This window comes from Carassius auratus, chromosome 1 (assembly GCF_003368295.1).
Source record: "Carassius auratus strain Wakin chromosome 1, ASM336829v1, whole genome shotgun sequence".
Classification (NCBI taxonomy): Eukaryota; Metazoa; Chordata; class Actinopteri; order Cypriniformes; family Cyprinidae; genus Carassius; species Carassius auratus.
Window position 1 is genome coordinate 5,216,230 of NC_039243.1, and position 19,378 is coordinate 5,235,607.

At 35.0% G+C, this 19,378-nt stretch overlaps 1 protein-coding gene across 1 annotated transcript in view; it reads left to right on the top strand.

Annotated features, from left to right (window-relative positions):
- The window catches only part of sorcs3a (sortilin related VPS10 domain containing receptor 3a), a 193,477-nt gene that overhangs the window by 62,056 nt on the left and 112,043 nt on the right, over positions 1 to 19,378 (top strand). Inside the window, exon 2 of the mRNA XM_026201873.1 lies at positions 13,186 to 13,253. Coding sequence (XP_026057658.1) covers positions 13,186 to 13,253 — 68 coding nt within the window. The remainder of the gene's footprint in view (positions 1 to 13,185; positions 13,254 to 19,378) is intronic.

Below are 19,378 nucleotides of genomic sequence, written 5' to 3' on the forward strand. Positions count from 1 at the left end.
TCAATTACAGCATTGTAAGTCTCTTTAGATAAAAACACACCCTCTGATAGATGATTATGGTCATTTATGTATCTGCCAGATGGACCATGTTGAATGTTCAGTTAAAATATGCAGAGAGGTTGGTCTCCTGGATGATGGCTTTTGTTTTTCGCCACCCACACAAGCACATGAGTGTTCTTGTGGTAAACAGCCACCTGATAATGTGTGCACTTGAGAGCTACAGAAAAAAGGCCAGTGCCAAACTGCATCCCCACTGAACTCTCTCTCACTCTCTCTTGCCTCCCTGAACTCATTTCCACCTTCCTCTTAAATTCAAGTGTTCTTATTAACATGCACAATTGAATTGTAAAACATTAGCTCTGTTGGTCAAATTTAAACTAAGGACCAATCTACTTTGATGTTTTTTCCCCTTCTAAGCCTTTGACCTTTCCAGTTCTAATTGGTTTTAACAAAATCACCCAAAGGAACATTGTATTCTAAATGGATTAGTAGCCCTTTGCTAAGTTGTTTTATGTGAGCCTTGATTTTCACACTGATTTCTTTCTCTCTTTTTTTCCTCATCATTACTTTGCAGGGAGCTTTATCGCAATGTTTAATTTTTTAATGACAGCTATTTGAGCCTAGTCTCATGAACGTGCGTATAAATAGTACACCAAAGAAAAATGAATACTCATGGTATTGCTATTCAAAAATGGAGTTTGGCGTGAATATGATATGCATGTGTTTGGCGTGCATATAATACACAATTTTGGCATGCATATGATACGAAATTTGTTGGCATGCATATAATACGCAGGTTTTGTGTACATATGATACGCATCTACCCCACAACCCTAAACATACCCATGGTGCACGGCAAAGTACATTTTTGTGTATCAATACCACAAATGTTATTTTTATTTGGCGTACTGTTATACGCACTTTCATGAGATCCAGTTTTCTATTTGCTTGAACATGTTGCATATAGATTTTGTATGGATGGTCATAGAAATCAAATCTGATTTCACAGTATGAGTAAGATTAAATCAAGGGCATCACTATATATATATATATATATATATATATATATATATATATATATATATATATATATATATATATATATATATATATTGATGTATATGTATTCATAAATGCAATGAGATGCATAATTCTTTTATAAGATACTTATATAAATAGTTTCTCGGTCATCAACCCATAGTACCTATTGGATATGTTGTTCACCTTTCTTCTTATTTAATGTTCTCTGCTTCTGTGGTTGAGTATGAGGGGTAAATTTTAGTGCACTGGAGCTGACGCAGTGACTCATAAGTACGGATCTTGCAAGGGCTCTCTGTGCATGTCAGACTGAATAACTGTAGACCAGACATGGTGAACCTGTTTTTTGTACATTTGCTCTGAGGAGAGAGGAATTTTTAGGAAGACTAACATCATGTGAAGAGCTGAGTCATTGCGTTTTACATTTGTTCCTCCCACATGGACAATTTCAGTCTTTCTTTTTCCACTTTTACTTGTTTTTCTCTTTTTAGTAGAGGTTGATCTGTTATAATCCACTGAGGACTGTATTTTTTTCCTGAAAGATGTTCTATTAATTTTTTATAAATATTGTAGACTTAATAAAATTAGACAAAAATCTTATTTATGGTCTACATGGTCTACTGCCCCAGGAGCCTCTGGAAAAGTTTCTGAGGTGCCAGAGCACCAAATCACTGATTGGGATCCTGAGACTGTGCTAGTATAAGCCAATCGTCTAGATAGTGGATTAAAAACACACCTGTGGAGCTCTTTTAAAGAAATATGCTCTTTTAGTTCTGAGGCAATTCACTTGGCTCTGGAACGACCACCGCTGAAGTGCCGTCTCTCCAACACAGGAAGCTTCTGTGAGCATCCTGAACTCATAGTGGACACACAGTTGAGCAGAACGATACTGTCACTCGGCTCCGAATTGAAAAGCTGGTATGCACTGTACCTGCTGCCAGCTGAATTAAATAATTGCATGCCAGTGTGCATATTGGCTCCCTTAGTTTACACTCGAAGTATACTAGTCTATCGGAGTGATATCCCAATTTGTCGGTCAGCGACGTGACGTTGAGAGTGACCGACTGAAAGGGAACCATACATTTTATTCCATAAATGTTAATGATGTCTGCCATTTTATTTATTTACTTATTTGCTTACTGACTTACTAACTAGTGCTAACCGTCCAGAGTTTTTGCATTTAGATCAAGTAATACAAGTAAATGCAAGCATTAGTCATAGATTCTGGAAGAACATCGTCATTTAGCTCTCACATCACGCTGTCCTTGTCAGTTGGACCTTTGCTAACTTGCAGTGCATCGGCCATCAAGTAATATCCCATAATCCTCAAGGAATCACTGCCTGATGGATGACAACAAACAGTCTCTGTGGTAACACCTACTGGGCAGAAGTCATATCTCACAGCTGTAAAACAGACAACATATTCCCTTTCTAATTTCATCTTATTGATGTCTGGATGTATTAGTTACTTGTCTCCATTTCTCAAACGTCTAGATGTTTTTAACCCACTCTCTTCCACTAAGGTGAAAGTGTTTCCCATTAGCTCGATGTGAAAAAAGAGAGACATAATTAAGACAGGAGGAAGTATCAAGGCGTTAATCAAGAAGACATGCCGTGTGTGTGTGTGTGTGTGTGTGTGTGTGTGTGTGTGTGTTTTATTTGCGTGCAGACGTTTGTGTGTGTGATCTATGTATGCATGTGTGACTCAGAATAAAAACATATAAAAATCAATGACACATGGAAAACCTTAAGCGATGCCTTCTTTCTTTGGGGAAATGGAGATAATTGCTTGAAAGATAAGAAAGATGATAAGGTCATGTAAGAGTTAAACTAATTTGAGTTTAATAATCGTAGTGTTATCAATTCAAAGCTACTGTTTCCTCCACAACTATAGTCACAACATTTTTTTTCCAGCTGTCATTAAATTCATATTTCTTCAATCACAAACTTAAGTACCGTGTGCAATATTGTCACGGCAGTTGAGGAAGATGAGGCAAGTCAGATCTAAATGCAGCATTACACTTTATTTAATAATGAAAACAAAGAGAATAATACTGTGGCATGAATTTGTCAGCTTCGTTAACACAAAGATAACACTGAAAAAACAGGGCATTTAAACACATGATGATGATGATGATGAATGTACTGTAACTCTAAGTACACAGTGTAATCAGAATCCATAGAATGTGAGCAAAGGAAGCCAAAACAAAAGAAAACCAGATCCAACCAGCTAGAATTCCATAAAAACTAATGGTATGTTTACATGATAGCAATTTAATTAAAAACTGACAAATTTTACCTTTGTATTTTTGAAAGGTTTAACATACCTATGACGATGTTGTCGAAATGGTCCCCATTCACACAGATCCGTGAAAATGGATAAAAATGCTGTATCATGCATGCCAGTCCAGTGGATGCCGATGTGTACTTTGTGAAAAACTATCGTTCTTTTTTTTTTTTTACTTGTCTTTTGGAGCATCAGTAAGTGTTTGAACCTTTCAGCCGCATATAAACTTTTGAACGGTCACAAAAAAAGAAAAAAAAGAAAAAAGAAGCCAAATACACACATTTTGTATAACCCTTTGTGTATGATACTGCATATAATTTTAAATCTAGGAATTCTCAATGAATAAGTGATCAACCTAAGATAGCATTACTGAGTCTACAGCAAGAAAAAACTTATTTTAGAAAGAAAAATCACCTTTAAAATTACTTTGTTGCACAGCACATGTCCCTAGAAATGGACTCTTGGCTTCTGTTTTGATTTCTTGGCAGTGGCGATCCAGAGCTGGTGAGGAGAGAGAGAGAGAGAGAGAGAGAGAGAGGATGAGGGTTTACACAAAAGGGTTCTAACTTTTTTCTCACACTAAGGGCCTGCTGTCCGTATTCCAGGCAGTCAAAAAATATTTGATTCACTCGACTTGCTCGAGAGGCGGACAGGGAGACGCAGATGCACCCTGGGAAAGGGGAAGTGTGTATAAGTGAGAAGAAACACTACTCTGTGCATTTTTTGCAGTTTATTTTTATTTTTTCCTTTTTGCAAGGAGACATCAAGAGGCTTGTAGGTTTGTGAACACAATAGATCTGCACTAAAGCGTTATGCTACATCTTTTATTTTTCTCTAAGGAAAGGCTCAAAGCAGCCATGTCAGGTTTTTGTTACCGAGTATTAAAAAACTCCTTCGTGTTGATCATATCTAAAGTGACAGTTTTCCACAGTGAAGTTTACATAGTTCTACTGACCATAACATTTTCTGTTTACTTTACTTTCTTATGCTCACATCCAAATGCATTTAAATATTATCGTTTCCTATGCAAAAAAAATGGATGCCTGATGGTTGTCAGCTAGTTTTAAAGAGCAAAAAAAAATTTGTGGGGGCCTTGTTGCCATGGTAATATGCTCCTTAAGGAACTGAAGAGGGAAATGAGTGGTGTCAGCAATGCTTTTTACTATAAATCTGTATTACACACACACACAGACACACACACACACACACACACACACACACACACACACACACACACACACACACACACACACACACACACACACACACACATATATATATATATATATATATATATATATATATATATATATATATATATATATATGCCGGATAATGGATTAAAAGTGAAGACGTGCATAAGCATCGGGACCACTTTAGGGTGAAGATGTTTAGAAAAAAGAAACCCTGACTCTAGATGTATGACTTCTTCATTATCATCCCCAAGGCTCCGATAGGAATAGATTTCAAAGAAAAAAGCATTTGAAAAAAATGAAAGAGAACATTATTATTCAATAAAGTATTTATTTTACAACTTATTTCTATCACCCATGTCATCAGTGTTGAGGAGTGACTAATTAAGAGTATTACTAACTAAAATGCATTAGCATAACTGTGTTCAGACTACACGCTGCAATTTATATTTAACATTTAAAATAACAAGCTTTTTTTTTTTTTTTGTATCAAGCAACATGTAGCGACATAATTCTGTTTTATATTAAGAATTGGGATTTGGGAAAGTTACATTTATACATTTTCCAGACGCTATTTATCCAAAATGTTTTATGTTGCATTATTGCATCCATGGCATATTTTATCAGACAATTCTGTCCCTGAAAATCAAACAAGTGGCCTTGGCCTTTTTTTCTTGAATAGCTTCAGTGTAGAAAGCTGCTTCAACAAATTCCATTAGATCAGTTTAGCATTTCTCTCTTTTCTCATTTCTCTGGATTTCAACAGATTAAAAGTCTAAAATTGCTTCTACTGTAGCTACATTGACAGCTGTGCCGAAGTCCATATTTTAAAGATCTGCTTAATTAACATTTCTGCAGATAAGCTCTCCCTGTTCCACTCTAATGAGCATTCTTCACACTTACATTGATTTTAATTTAGTAATACCCTGAGCTACGGATATAGGTCCTCTATCAGTTGTGACACTTTTTTTGGTGATCTAGGAACATCTGTGTGGTTTCTCTTAAAGTGAATGAAAACAGGATCTTAGCAATGACAAAAGCAACCGGCTGAACATTTTTTCCCCCAGAATGCAGTGTGATGACACATGGCAGTGAACTGCTGTAGCTTAATTAGACTATGATAGGAGCCCTCTAGTCAAACTGTCACAGGGCAGCAAACTCAGATTTCTGTTTTAGCCTGGCCTGTTGCTCTGATTAGCGGCTAATTAATAACTGTGTGGAGATAATGCTTAGTTAGTCGAGGATGTGGTTTTTGTTTTGCAGAAATTGTTACTTTTATAATTTAAAGCATAATTTTTTTTTTATTACTTTTGCATTTTAAAAAGTGTGTATTTTAGGTCAGATCTGGGATCACAATCAGGATAATTAGAGATTAGAATATTTAAGGGGTTTGTATCTTTTTATTTGTATTTTATTTACAATTTTCATTACAAATGAAAAAAAAAAAACAGGAAAAAAGAATAAAAGAAAAGCATTTTTGAGCTCTAGTTCTGTCTTATTTGGTCTTATCTCTTCTCCAACTGTGTTTTGTATAATTGCAGTCTATATATATATATATTCTTCCTGGAGATATCTTGACTCATTTTAAATAGATCCTAGTATGTATGTTTCGTTTTAAGGTTGTGTGGAGTGACACAAGCTCGCAAGAATTTGATTTCTCGCTGAGTTATGAGCCAGCAAATGCCATAAATTACCCTGAGAGATAGATTATATGTGTGTGAGAGAGAGACAGCATAGGTTATTCCATGTTCATTTTAATGGGAAATCCTCCTCATATTGTGTTTACAGCCATACTGACATAACTATACTATGTTATGAATAGCAATCTCGCATCACTGCATGTCATATGGCACTGTATGGATTTTTCTGGATTGCAGGAGGTGTAAACGGTTGTGGAGAGGGATGGTCAGAATGGTTGTGGGGGTTTCAAATCTACAATAAACTCATTCAGGTCTTCAGCAAGTTGTTGATTCACCTTCAGTGCTGTGTCTTGTAGTTTGTGAGTTTCAGACTCACAGACTTGTAGTTTCAGACCTTTCCACACTGAAGCTGAGTCATGGGAAGTAAACGGATCTTCTAACATTTTAGCGTAGCTCCTTTTAGCCACTCTAATCTCCTTGTTCAGTGTGTCCCTGGCCTGCTTTTACAAGACTCTGTTCCCATTTCTGTAGGCATCCTCTTTGGCCTGACAAAGATTTCTGAGTTTTGCTGTAAACCATGGCTTATCATTGTTTAATGTTAAATAAGTCCTGGTTGGAATGCATACATCCTCACAGAGACTAATATAGGATGTTATGGTCTCTGAGAGTAGCTTCAAAACACTCAAATTAGTGAGACTGAAAATAGTCTTTTAAAACCCACAATCTGTTTCATTGGTCCATCTTTTTACAGTCTTTACTACAGGTTTAGCAGATTTAAGTTTTTGCCTTTAGGTTGGTATAAGATGAACAAGGCAGTGATCAGAGAGCCCCAAAGCTGCCTTTGGGACGGAGTGCTATGCATCTTTTATTACTGTGTAATATTGATCTAGTATATTACTGCCTCTACTGGGACATGTAACATGCTGTCTGTATTTTGGCAGTTGATGGGAAAGATTTGCTTTATTAAAGTCCTGGAGAACGAATAAAACAGAATCCAGGTGTTTTTGCTCTATCTTTTGATCTGATCAGCAAGTTTTTGCAAAGCCAGACGTCTCCTGAAGCACGTAAGACACATACTGGTTGACTGAACACACACCATTCAAAATACTGACACCCACCATTTTTAAAAAACTGTGTGATACACATACAGTACTTACTCCACAAACATGGAAAACAGTGAAAACTATGAACCAACGCCAAAATCCAGGCTTTTCACTATCCTCCATCCTCCAGTTGTTGATATTGTTGAACGGCGTGCTTAAATGGTATCGCTGCTGGCTTATGTTACTTGAACTTCAGAGTTCCTACAGGCAGTGCAAATGCAACAAGGAAAATGGCTATTGGGGAAAATGTACTTGTCCGGGGACCGTCTTGGTGACTAGTTCCTGTAACTGAGTTCCTATCTGAGTTCCTAACCGGTTTGAAAGTAACTAGATAAATAAATCAAGTCAAGTAAACTTTATTTATATAGTGCTTTAAACCAAATACATTGCGTCAAACTGAACAAAGCAACCACTGCTGTTATTTCCTGAAAGTTTGATTTTGTGTTTGTGGGCTAACCATGTGCATATGTCCTCTACTCCTGTTGCAACATCTAAATCAAAATTGTTGACGTATAAAGGCTAATGCTATGCACCAATCCATAGGGAGCAATTCAGTCCCCACCTGCTATTATATTTTGACATGATGTGGCACCGAAACATGAAGTCTGCCCTCTGCTGCAGAGGCAGACACAATCTGTTCAACGCCCGCTGTGTCTTGTGAACATTGTAAAAATATCAGCCAAAAGGCAGTGATGACATTTTCAAAAACTTGTCTGTTAGACATTATTAACTGCAGGTGCGTTTGTTAAAAAAAAAAAAAAAAAACTCTTGCGTTGATCATAAAATGCATCTTGGCTATGCTTTCTGACTTCACTGGCTAATTTAATTCAACAGATTCATAAACAGGCCTCACACTCTCCTGCTTAAAATGAAATACTTAATTTATGGCCACACGGGTCAGCATGTAGTTGACCCTGCAGTAGCCTCTGGCTAACAGGAGATAAAAGAATTCAAGATGCTTCAAAAGAGATGCAGGGAGAGTTTGAGAGAGACGGAGGCATTTTTCTAAAGAAGTCAATAGTGCCTTCATTAGTAGTGGGGCAAACCACATCACTAAGAAATGAAGTTTGACACTTCAAATTGGTCTTTGTGGACATGGAGCATTTAGTTATGCTAATAATATTTCTGTTTGTCGCAGTTGCTTTAATTAAAGTCCAATTGATGATAATCCAAGTCATGGATAATTGACATTTCTTTCATTAATTGCAGGTCAATTGGGGTTTTGTGGAGAGCATCACTAAATGAGTAGTGTCTACTTGCGTCATCTTTTTACTAATACACACAGTAACCATGTGACAAGTAAAATTAATTAACTGAGGGGTGGGTTTCCTGAATGTGACTCTGAGACTCAGGAATCCATGCCAGCAGTCTAAAAGCTAAATGGATTATGGCTGAATATATATATATATATATAATGATATATTTAATGATGCTGTATCGGATATATACTGTGTGTGTATATATATATATATATATATATATATATATATATATATATATATATATATATATATATATATATATATATATATATATATACACACACAGTATATATCCGATACAACATCATTAAATTTCATTGTGATCAATCCAATGAAGTTAACTAGTGATGTTTCCTAAATTAATGATTCATTTATTGTGTCTGCCATGTGACAAATGAATGAATAAAGTCTTGGGAGATAAAGTAAGAATTTATATTCCTCATATATTTGGCTGCACTATAAGGATTTCCTAATTGGGAATATGATCAAAATTACATAGGTGAATTTGTTTGGGTAATTTGGCTGTTGAAAACATTTAACAAGACTTTAATTAACAAATTGACTCGAAGAGAAATTGTTCATTTTGAAGAAAGAGATTGAACGAGAGAGTCAGTAAAAATATAAAATTTTACCATCACTAAAGTTAACAATAATTTATGATTAAAAACACACAAAATGTTTATTTTGTAAAGAGAACAGCATAGTATAATGTCCAAAAAAAAAAATAATAATAAAAAAATATATATATATATATGTTAATCTCCTAAAAGACGCCACATATTTGATCAACTCAGATTTGCTTCCATTCGCGATCTTTTTCACTGGAGCAACCAACTTTCTAAAAAGTGACAATTCTTTAACCAAAGCCTCATCTTTAGTAAAAGGTGGGATATATTGGACAGAGTAACTTTTTTCACCGGGGTCGAAAGAGGAAGCACAGGTGTAAAAAGGCCACAAATTACAACTCCTCTTACTGCCACATCATTGGCATTTTCTACAGTGTTCAAAAAACAAACAACTGCATTACTCATGCTTGACGCTGCTAAAATGCTCTTATGTCCAACAACCTCTCTGATAGCCAAGATACAATCTTCCATGCTTGCAGCGGCCACCACTTTAACTCCATGGCGCCGCGTTAATGGACCGAACAAGTCAACACAACAACATGTTCAGTTTCAAATTCAGATTTGAAACATTTATGACCTTGTACTCATATTTGATTGTTTTGCAGTGTTTTATTGTATATTATGCACCATTCATCAGAGGTAGATCTGTGCTGTATTTGTCAGCAAAAGTTCTGCTGATCAAATGGAAAATACAAAGCAGAATGCCATCAAGAGGTTGGAGCCTCCACATTGTGTTTGTGTAAAATGCAACTGCAGCTGAGTCGTCTGTGCTTTTACAAAATAAAGAAAAGAAGCCCAAAGGGACAACAAGAAATCGTTCTGTGTGTCTGTCTCACACCCCTAAATTCAATTCTTTTTTCTTTTTTTTTATCAATTCAAGTCTTACATTATATTGCTAATGGCAAACATCTATTTTTATGCTTCTTCTTATGGTTTATATTGCAGTGTCTGCATATCTTCTACTCTCTCCAAGACTTTTGAAGTGCTTCTTTCTCGATTTCTAGATCAAGTCCATATTTTCAGAGGATTTTTTTCTTGTTAGATTGTTTAATGTTAATCTATATTAAAATGGTCTTGGGGTCTCTGAACAGTCCTCAAGAGTTAATAGGGAGTAAAAGGGTTCAGAGGTTGTGATTCTTTGCTAACAAAGTTGGGCAAGACCTCCAAATTTCTTCCCATAATTTGTTTCTCTTCTTATTTAGGTGACTTGCATCTCTGTGGTGGACTGATCTTTCTTGGTTTCAACAATCTGTTCTCCAAATTTAGAGTGAAGGTCATGAGCTAAACACCATTTTTACCCAGTTATCAATATCTATGTCTGTCTGCTAGGTGGCACAGCTGGCCTTGGCTTTTGCTGAAGCCATTTGGTTGTACAGTAGTCTCGTTTTATGAATAAAAAGGGTTTGAAAAGGGCATAAGCTACTTTTTCCCCCTCTCATACATTTTTTTTTTTTCATGGCTCATGACTTTTATCAGCTGAAACAGACACAGAGTAGCCGCTACTACCAACATGACTCAAAGTGACAGCTTATTTGTTGCTCGGCTTCAGGGAAGAGGGCTGTTTTACACTAGGCAAAGCTATCAAAGGAAAACAAATATGAATATGCAAATGAAACCCATCATCTCAAACCTACCTAGACCTGTACAAGAAACTCATGAGCATCTGACAGAAGGAAATGGCCGCAATTATGTAAAATGTCAACGTGAGGGCTAATGTGTTGCAATGGTGACTTATAATCATAGCTGCCCTCTGTCAGTTGCTGTCTTCCGCCTTGTGTTTGTTAAGCAAATGTAAAAACTGAGCCCTTTATTAATTATATAACCATCTTTGATGCAGCCTATATATTTCTTTTGATTTCAAAGGTAATTAAGTCATGGTGAGTCAATCTCCAATTTTTGAGAGTGTATTGACTGTGCTAAACTAATTCTGGAAGTCATTTTAGAGATGTGATTATTGTCTTAAGATCACTATTTTTTCTATAATTCCGTGTATGCAGGAAATGACTGATTTGGTTACTCGGTAGAATAAAGGGATAAAATCTTCAATAAAATGCTCAGTAAGAACAACAACTTTAAGCACATCTTCCACATGAAGATGATTTACTTCACATTAAAGCAAATGTTAAACAAAAAATAATAATTATGTCGTTATTTACTCATCCTCAAGTTGTTCCAAACCTGAGTTTCTTTCTTCTGTTGAACACACACAAAAAATACTAATTTGAACAATCTTGGTAACCAAACAGTTGCTGATATAGTTACTGACTTCCAAAGTACACTTGATATATTTTCAACATGAATATATATATATATATATATATATATATATATATATATATATATATATATATATATATATATATATATATATATATATATATAAATATATATATATATATGTATATATATATATATATATATATATATTAATCAGTATCATTTAATCAGCTTAATTAATTAATTAATTAATTAATTAACATATAAGAACAAAATACAAGTAAAAAACAAAATATATATTTATATATATACATTTTTTAATTAAGTATAAAATAGTAAAATAAGCATGAATTAAAATATTGTTTTGACTAAAGCATGATGCCATTCAAAATTATTTGTGATATAAACCATATATAGTTTTAGTATTCAAAACGTTTGAATGCAGTGATTTTTTGTAATAGTCATTTGATAACTATAACAACAGTGATAAAGATATTATAAAATAATAATAATAATGTTCTAAATTATAACAATATACTATAACAATAAACTGTAACAACAACAGCTAAGGAATGAGAATCATTGGTTAGAACAATTTTTTTTCTAGCTGAAATCTCTGACAGTCAATCGATTTTCAGAACAGCAGTGCACACTTATAATAAACAGAATGGCATTGTCAGATTGTGTTCTGATATAGTTATCATTATAGTTTATAATTATTACTCATGGTGTGAATGGGTCTTTAGATCTAAATTAGCCTAGGCACTGGTATATGAATGCGTATTTGATAGATTAAGAGGGTGACACATCTTACCCCACTCTCCCTTACAGTACCACCATAAAGTGCAGGAAAAAAACTAAGAGAAAGCTTTTATTCATTTGTCAAGGTGTTTCAAAGGGTCATCATTGTGAATGTGTGATGTGCATGCATGCATGAGTGTCTGACGTTCTGTATGGCTAGTTCAGCAGCTCCCGCTGTCTTCTCACTGACACCCGAGGCTAAGAGCTCTCACAGATCATAGAGCCCAAGGTCAGAGTTGAGAACTATCAAACTCAATCCCACCTGGCTTACAGCCTCGAAGGCCAATTGAGTCTCGCTTGTTGACACAAAAGAGAAGTAAACACAACATCACGGGGGTCGGGAAGACAAACAATTGAAGGACTATTGGAAAATGAGCATAGCTAGCCACCAGCCCTTAGGCGCCACTGGCTTCAAAACAGCTTTAAAGAAGTTTTCTAAACTTTACTGAAGAGTAGATGTTAAACTTAGTACTTTAGCATTGTTAAATTAAAATAAAACCCCCAACTTGGCAATGCATTGATGTAAACATGGTTAGGTTATCATGTGTAAATGTAAACATAGAGGGCTAACATTAGTTATACAATATTCAATCAGAAGGTTTACATGCAGTGTAAACAATCTAATATACTTTCTGCTGTTTAATATTGCTAATATTGATTAAACAACAGTCAATCAAATGACAATATAAAATGAGAAAAACACCAATTTGTTTATTTCTGTCAATATACGGTGGGGCAATTTATATATTTATTTTTTAAGCTCTTGAAGATCATGAGATCTCATAAAGTGCATTTGGAGCTCTAGCACTGTTATTGCTAACTTGAATTATTTGCTACTGTACCTGTCCTGGAAATTTCTCCTTGAAAAATGAATTCTCATGTATCTGGTCTTTTTTTTTTGCCTAGAAAAAGAAGCTGTCTGCAATTCTGCAATGAATATAAATGTGATGGAGTGGAATAAGAGAAATACATAGGTCAGATATATAGATTTATTTGATTTTTGATTTTCTTTTCACAGGTGATTCTGATTCTCACCAAGCTGTATGATTTTCACCTTGGCAGTGTAACGGAAACCACTTTATGGAGGTGAGCTAAAAGCTACCATCTCTTCCGCTCTCTCCCACATCTTTCCTCCCATCTCAGTGCTTTTCCCATTCTCCATTACACTCTCAGGAAAAGCTGTGTTGCTTGATTTTGCCATCTCAACCAAGACACACATCAGCAAGAATTCACAATGTATTAAACAGTATTAATGGCATATTCACATTTTTTTTAATTTTTGTATTTATAGACACATTTTAATGTGGACATCTTATCTATTTTTTTTTCTTCAGTTATATATGGCCTGTTTCTTAACTGTCTCCATATTTAAAGTGGGCGGGGGTAATGGAAAGTTTTGACCAAACCATAAAAGTCCTTTACAGTCTTAACTCAATTTATTTTGTCATCTTTTGTAATTCTTATTTCCTCTGTTAAATTCTCTTTTACCAGTGTTTTTGGATGCTTTTTTGCGATTGAGAGCGATAGGAGCAGCTTTATCTTTCACATGGTCAACTGAACACTTCAATTTGGACAGAGAGAAGCTTTGTATTGCTGTGCTTAAGTCTGACAATTTGCTATGACGTCTGATTTGAGATGACAAGTGCAGTGCTCTTTTGATGAGCTGCTATAGGGCAGAAGGGTTTCAAGGTTAATGGGTTTTCTGAGAACTCACCGAATGATTTTCCTAGTAAAGGATGCGTCTTATTCTATATGCAATATAAGAACAGGCTATGACAGCTCTATATTATTCCTTAATCATTGTGCAATTAAGCAATTACTGTGCAATTCGTAAAATTCAAAAAGATAAGTAAATTATACTGTATATAATTCATATTCAGTTTTAACTCAGTTTTAAAGAATGTGAGATTTCACACTACAGTACATTGTCCATTTCTCATTAATAACACTAAAATAGAAATATGTAATTTTATTTAATTATTTTATTTCATTTCTCACATGCATGTGATTTGAAATGATAAAATGGAGAGAAGATATTAGCTAGAGAAAAAAAAAAGAGTAGTTAAACACAATAGCCTTTCCACTTTTAATCAACGGTACCTCAAATGCTAACACATACTATACCCGACTGTCATGATGAAGACTGGATTCTCACACTGTTCTGTTGTCTAGGCTGCTAAACCCTTCGGCTCTGTGCAGCCTCGATTTTAATACATCACAATGACTGCTCCCACAGCAATGAAAGTATGTATTGACAAAATGATGGCTTGCTAATACTTACTTTTCCACAAATCAGGCCTCTGGGGAGTTCTTTGCTCATTTACACAAGCTAACAACAAGCACAATCCTGACACTAACTGCTATTTTCCTTCTGCGTCTGCATTTAGCTTTGGTCACTGATGGTGTTTCATGGTATAATATACTTCAGGGCCCACACATCTTCATTCTTAATTGAGATCAAAGTTCAATTAAGATGGAGCTGGATTTGGAAGGAGCAATTGGTGAAGTTTAGTTCCGCTAGCAGAAAACTAGACAGCTGTTGACTTTTTGAGAAAGGTCAGGGCACGAGCATTGCTCTGAGAAACGGCGTGTCAGTTTTAATGAACAGCATGACCTTAAACAATGGAGCAGGATCAGTCATTTTTCCAGATAATATTCAAAGTGAATGAACCCCTCTGAGTGTAGATGTGAAGGAAATATCAGTGCCAGTAATAGAACTGACATACTTGTTTTGCTCAAAGCACTGTGTCTCTTTCTCTCGCAAACATCCTGGGTACTCGGAGGAGGAGGAAACACCTAATACCTTATTTATAATTCATTAGCAACAATTTGATGCAAAACGGAACTCTTAAGTTCTGAAACGTTGTTGCACTTTAATACAATAGGAGTTATTTAAAAGGTGCAGTATGTATGAAATGAGTCCTGTAGTCAAAATTGTAAATACTGGAAAGAGTTTTTCCTACCGCCACTTCCTCCTCAGACTCAACGCTCATGGGGGTTGCCAGTTTGAGGACACGCAACAGGAACAAACGCAATTGTCAATTGAAGGCAATAAGCCTTATACCGTAAGTTGATACATTTATTTATCCATGTTTTATTTTGCTTCTGGTCATATAGATTTTTAGATGGATGTCAAGGTTTTTTTTAGGTCATTGAATTTGTGATCTCTGACCCAGTTCATTTGCTGGCTTCAAAGGCTGCAATACAATGTGTTTTCCGGCAACTGGCAACCCAGAGTGTCCTATTGGGTAAATTGACAGTGGGCAGAATCACACAGACTTTAACAAAAAACAGACATTCTGATACGAAAAGCAAAGTTTTCTGGTGAATATTGGGAATTTAGCATGTTTCCTAAATAGCTGCGAAATTGTTATATTATTTTTATGCTTAGAACTAAACTAAACTAAACTGAATTAAACATACAGCTCCTTTAAAGATAAATAATGATAACGGTTTTTATAAGCACCAATCAGGCTTTTTTTCTGGTAGAAATGACTATATTTTTAAGATAATGTGTGTTTAAGATATAGTGATTGCTTTTCAAGTATTTGCATCAGTATTTGCACTGTTTATTTTGCACTGATAGTAAATAGAATTCAGCGATAATTCTATTCAAACATGACATGATCTGATGTACCTGCTCTAAAACGGCATATAGTTAATTCAGGACCACCAACCTCCATTGCTTGTTTCCATCTGACATTGCTGCCTTGGGGGTTCAAGAGTAACCGCTGACAAACTTTCAAAGTGCATCATTTTGGCTGCGGCAGGTCCTATATAGAGTTGATATTTCACAGGTCAGTGCGTGCAACACCAGTCAGATCTTTGAGAACAGGACTTACCTGATGTCCCTGACCTTTTAAAGAAGTCAAAGCTTAACTCTCACCTAGAAGAAAAACAAGAACTTTGCCGGCGTTAATTTTCCCCAAGGATTCTCTTTGTGCCATCTCTTATTAGTGGACGACAAATGTCCATCTTACATATTTGTGGCTTTATAGAATTGACATATGCTTGATTTTTCAATGCAGTCTGATCAGTCAAGACAGGCATTTATTTTGCAGTGTGCTGCAGAAGTATTTTAAACTCTTCTGACCTTAAAATAAATATCTGAAATCTTGACTTTTACAACTATTTAGAATTCCCTTTGAATAGTATTTGTACAGTATGTATGTCTTTATATCATTATTCATCAATAAAATAATAATTATTATTATCTCTTGTTGCTATATATTTGACCATACCTCATAAACCTCATTAATGTAATTCCCTATTAAATATATACAGTATAAGATTTATGAAAATTCTACAGTCTCCCGCTTCACCCCCTCTCAGTGCTTTCTGACGACAATCATAAATCACTAACCATGATTATTCAGAAGGTCATTTGCCACACTTTATTTTATTTATTTATTTATTTTTTATTGATATTCTTACCTTTTTAATTACACTCTGGTGGGACTTCCCCTTATATCCTGAAGCCAGCTCTAATTTAGAGTCTGTCATAATAATAAATTGAGAATATCATAACAGCCATCAGAATGGGCTCACTAGACTGGATTTGAGAGCGGTTTTCTAGTTTCCGAAACAGCCTCAGAGGTACTTGTTATGTTTGCTGTAATCAAATTAAAATCCCATCAGCACACCAGATGTGTCAGAAATGGGAGTTGGACCGTTCCCTGTCCTGCTTTAGTGGCCCCAAGGGTCTTTCATTCTAAGGAAAATAGACTAAACAGAAGGATAGCGTCATATACTTGACAAATAATCTCTGTCAGTATAAAGACTGTAGGTATAAAGGTCTCATTTTCCTTTTATCATTGCCCCAATTATTTATTATAATGACATATTGTGCTTGTCTCCAGATATTATTTGTTGATTTGAGTGTTCAATTGATGAGGAATCTTTTTTTCTTCTTCTTTTTTTTTTGTTTCAAGTATGTCAGGAAGATAAGCAACTGACTTATTAGCACTGGCTGCTATGCAGAACAGTTTGTTTAGACAAATATAGACCAGAACCATTAGAAAAAAGGAAAGCATGCACGGTTGCCATGGTTTGAAACCTTTGAGCTGCACATGCTCTTGCAGAACATTAAAAAGTATAATTAGTTTCTATTCATCTAGTAACAATTTTGTTGATCCTCTTGTGTATATTTACCTGGACTGAAAGGAAATGTAATTGTATGAAGTGCTGCAGAAGAGTAGCACAATGCTTTAGACTTTGGTTTTTGTTTCTGCGTAAATTAACTGGTGTCATGGCACTCAAAAGGACATCTTGTTTTCAGTTGGCCACACATACTGATAATAACTTTGGAGTTAGTACTTTGGAATTAGAACAAACCCATAATTACAATGTTGAATTACTACTAAAACATTTTCAGCACTGTTCATCTTTGTTATTAGTAGGGTGTTCGTGGACGTTATTAGGTGCTTACTGGCACAAGTCAAAAGAGCCCAGAGTCTTTATGTCTGTCTGTCTGTCTGTTTTGTTTTGTTTGTTTGTTTATTTGCTTGCTTGTTATGTTGTAATGTTGTTGTTTGACTGTTTGTTTTGATTTTGTTTGACTGTCTGTTTGTTTTGTTTTTGGGGTTTATTTTATTATTATTATTATTTTTTGGGGGGGGGGGGTTGTTTGATTTAGATTTGTCTGACACTTGTGTCATCTGATAGGTCAAACTCTCCTCAACAAGTTGTATAGTTTGAAGTATTGATCAAGTATTGCACAATGAAGTTTAAAAGTTTGGAGTTTTTTCAAGATGCCAAGTCCTAGAATGAACTACGCTTAATGTAATCTCTACTCCCTTAATTTGGCTTGCACTTAAACTAATTAATGAAACCAGATTAACAAATTGATCGTTTTAAAGTAATTAAAGTTAATAAGTAAAATAATGAACATCTAATGCATAAAGGTAATGGAACATTTTACAACAAATTGCACAACCAAAACAAACTTAAATGGTTGCAAACCTTAAATAGAACCACTTAACTAATGTCTTTCTTAAAAACAACTCAATGTTTTAAAACTTTGACAGTGGGTTTGCACATCTTAACAATGGAGAGGAAACTTTCCAAAAGAGTTTGGAGCAATAATTCTTTCCACAGTTATAAGTTAAGGCAGATTGAATCTAAAGCTTCTAACTGGGGGAAAAAGAAGCAGATATCTGGTGAAAGTACAAAAAAAAAAAATGAAGGGATGCAAAATAAAGTTTGTTGCACTTGGAGGGGGGTTCTTTTGCAGAGCTCTGCCTTTCCAACACCAACCAGACTCTCGACTCCTTTGAAACACAATAGCAAGTTTTAAGGAGGATGTGAAAGTGAATGAACATACTATTAAACACATCCCTTGAAAATAGAAGAAATGCAAGGAGAAAGGAGGGAGAGAAAATGAAAGTCCTATTATTGTAGTCTACCCTTTTATTCTACCTCCGAAAACTAGGCGTGAGGAAAGGAACCATGAAGATCAACCCTTTTTTTCTTACTCTTCTTCTTTTTCTCTCATCTACAGTAATGAAAACTTGTTTTCCATTAGCAGGGCTTGGCATCGTTTCTTGTTGTCAAATTGTTCTTGTGAATACTGTATGCATGTGTTGAGGTATAATAAAATAAAATGAAGTGAGAAACAGGCTGGAGAGGATTTAGAAGGAACCATCACTGCTTTCCTAAGTTCTGTTCAAGGGCAGAGAATTCTAAAGAGAATATTGGAGAATTATACATGGAAGATTTTGATTTTGATTTATTTATTTCCATCTCTCTAGAAGGGGAGGGGGTATCAGTAAGATTTTTTATTGTTTTTATAAGAAGCATCTTATGAATCAGTAACATTTATTTTAAAATAAATATATATTTTAAATGTCTATACCATTTACCATTTAATGCACCTTAATAATATGGATATTTCTATTTATATATTTTTTTTCTTCAAAGTGTTTAACCAGTATTTAAAATGTTGTACTTCATTTTCCCCTTCCATCACCATTCCAGTAACCATTACTGTTATAATTTGATTGACAGAAGTTAGACTCTCAGAATTGGGGCAGAAGTGTCATGTTAAAATCTAAATTCAAAATGTTCTTAATTAATGTAATAGAAAAGGCTATATATTACAATGATTTCTGAACGATTATGAGATGTTGAAGACTGGAGTATTGGCTGCTGAAATTTCAGTTTTGCCATCAGTTATTACTGCTTTTAATGTATTTTTGATCAAACAAATGGAG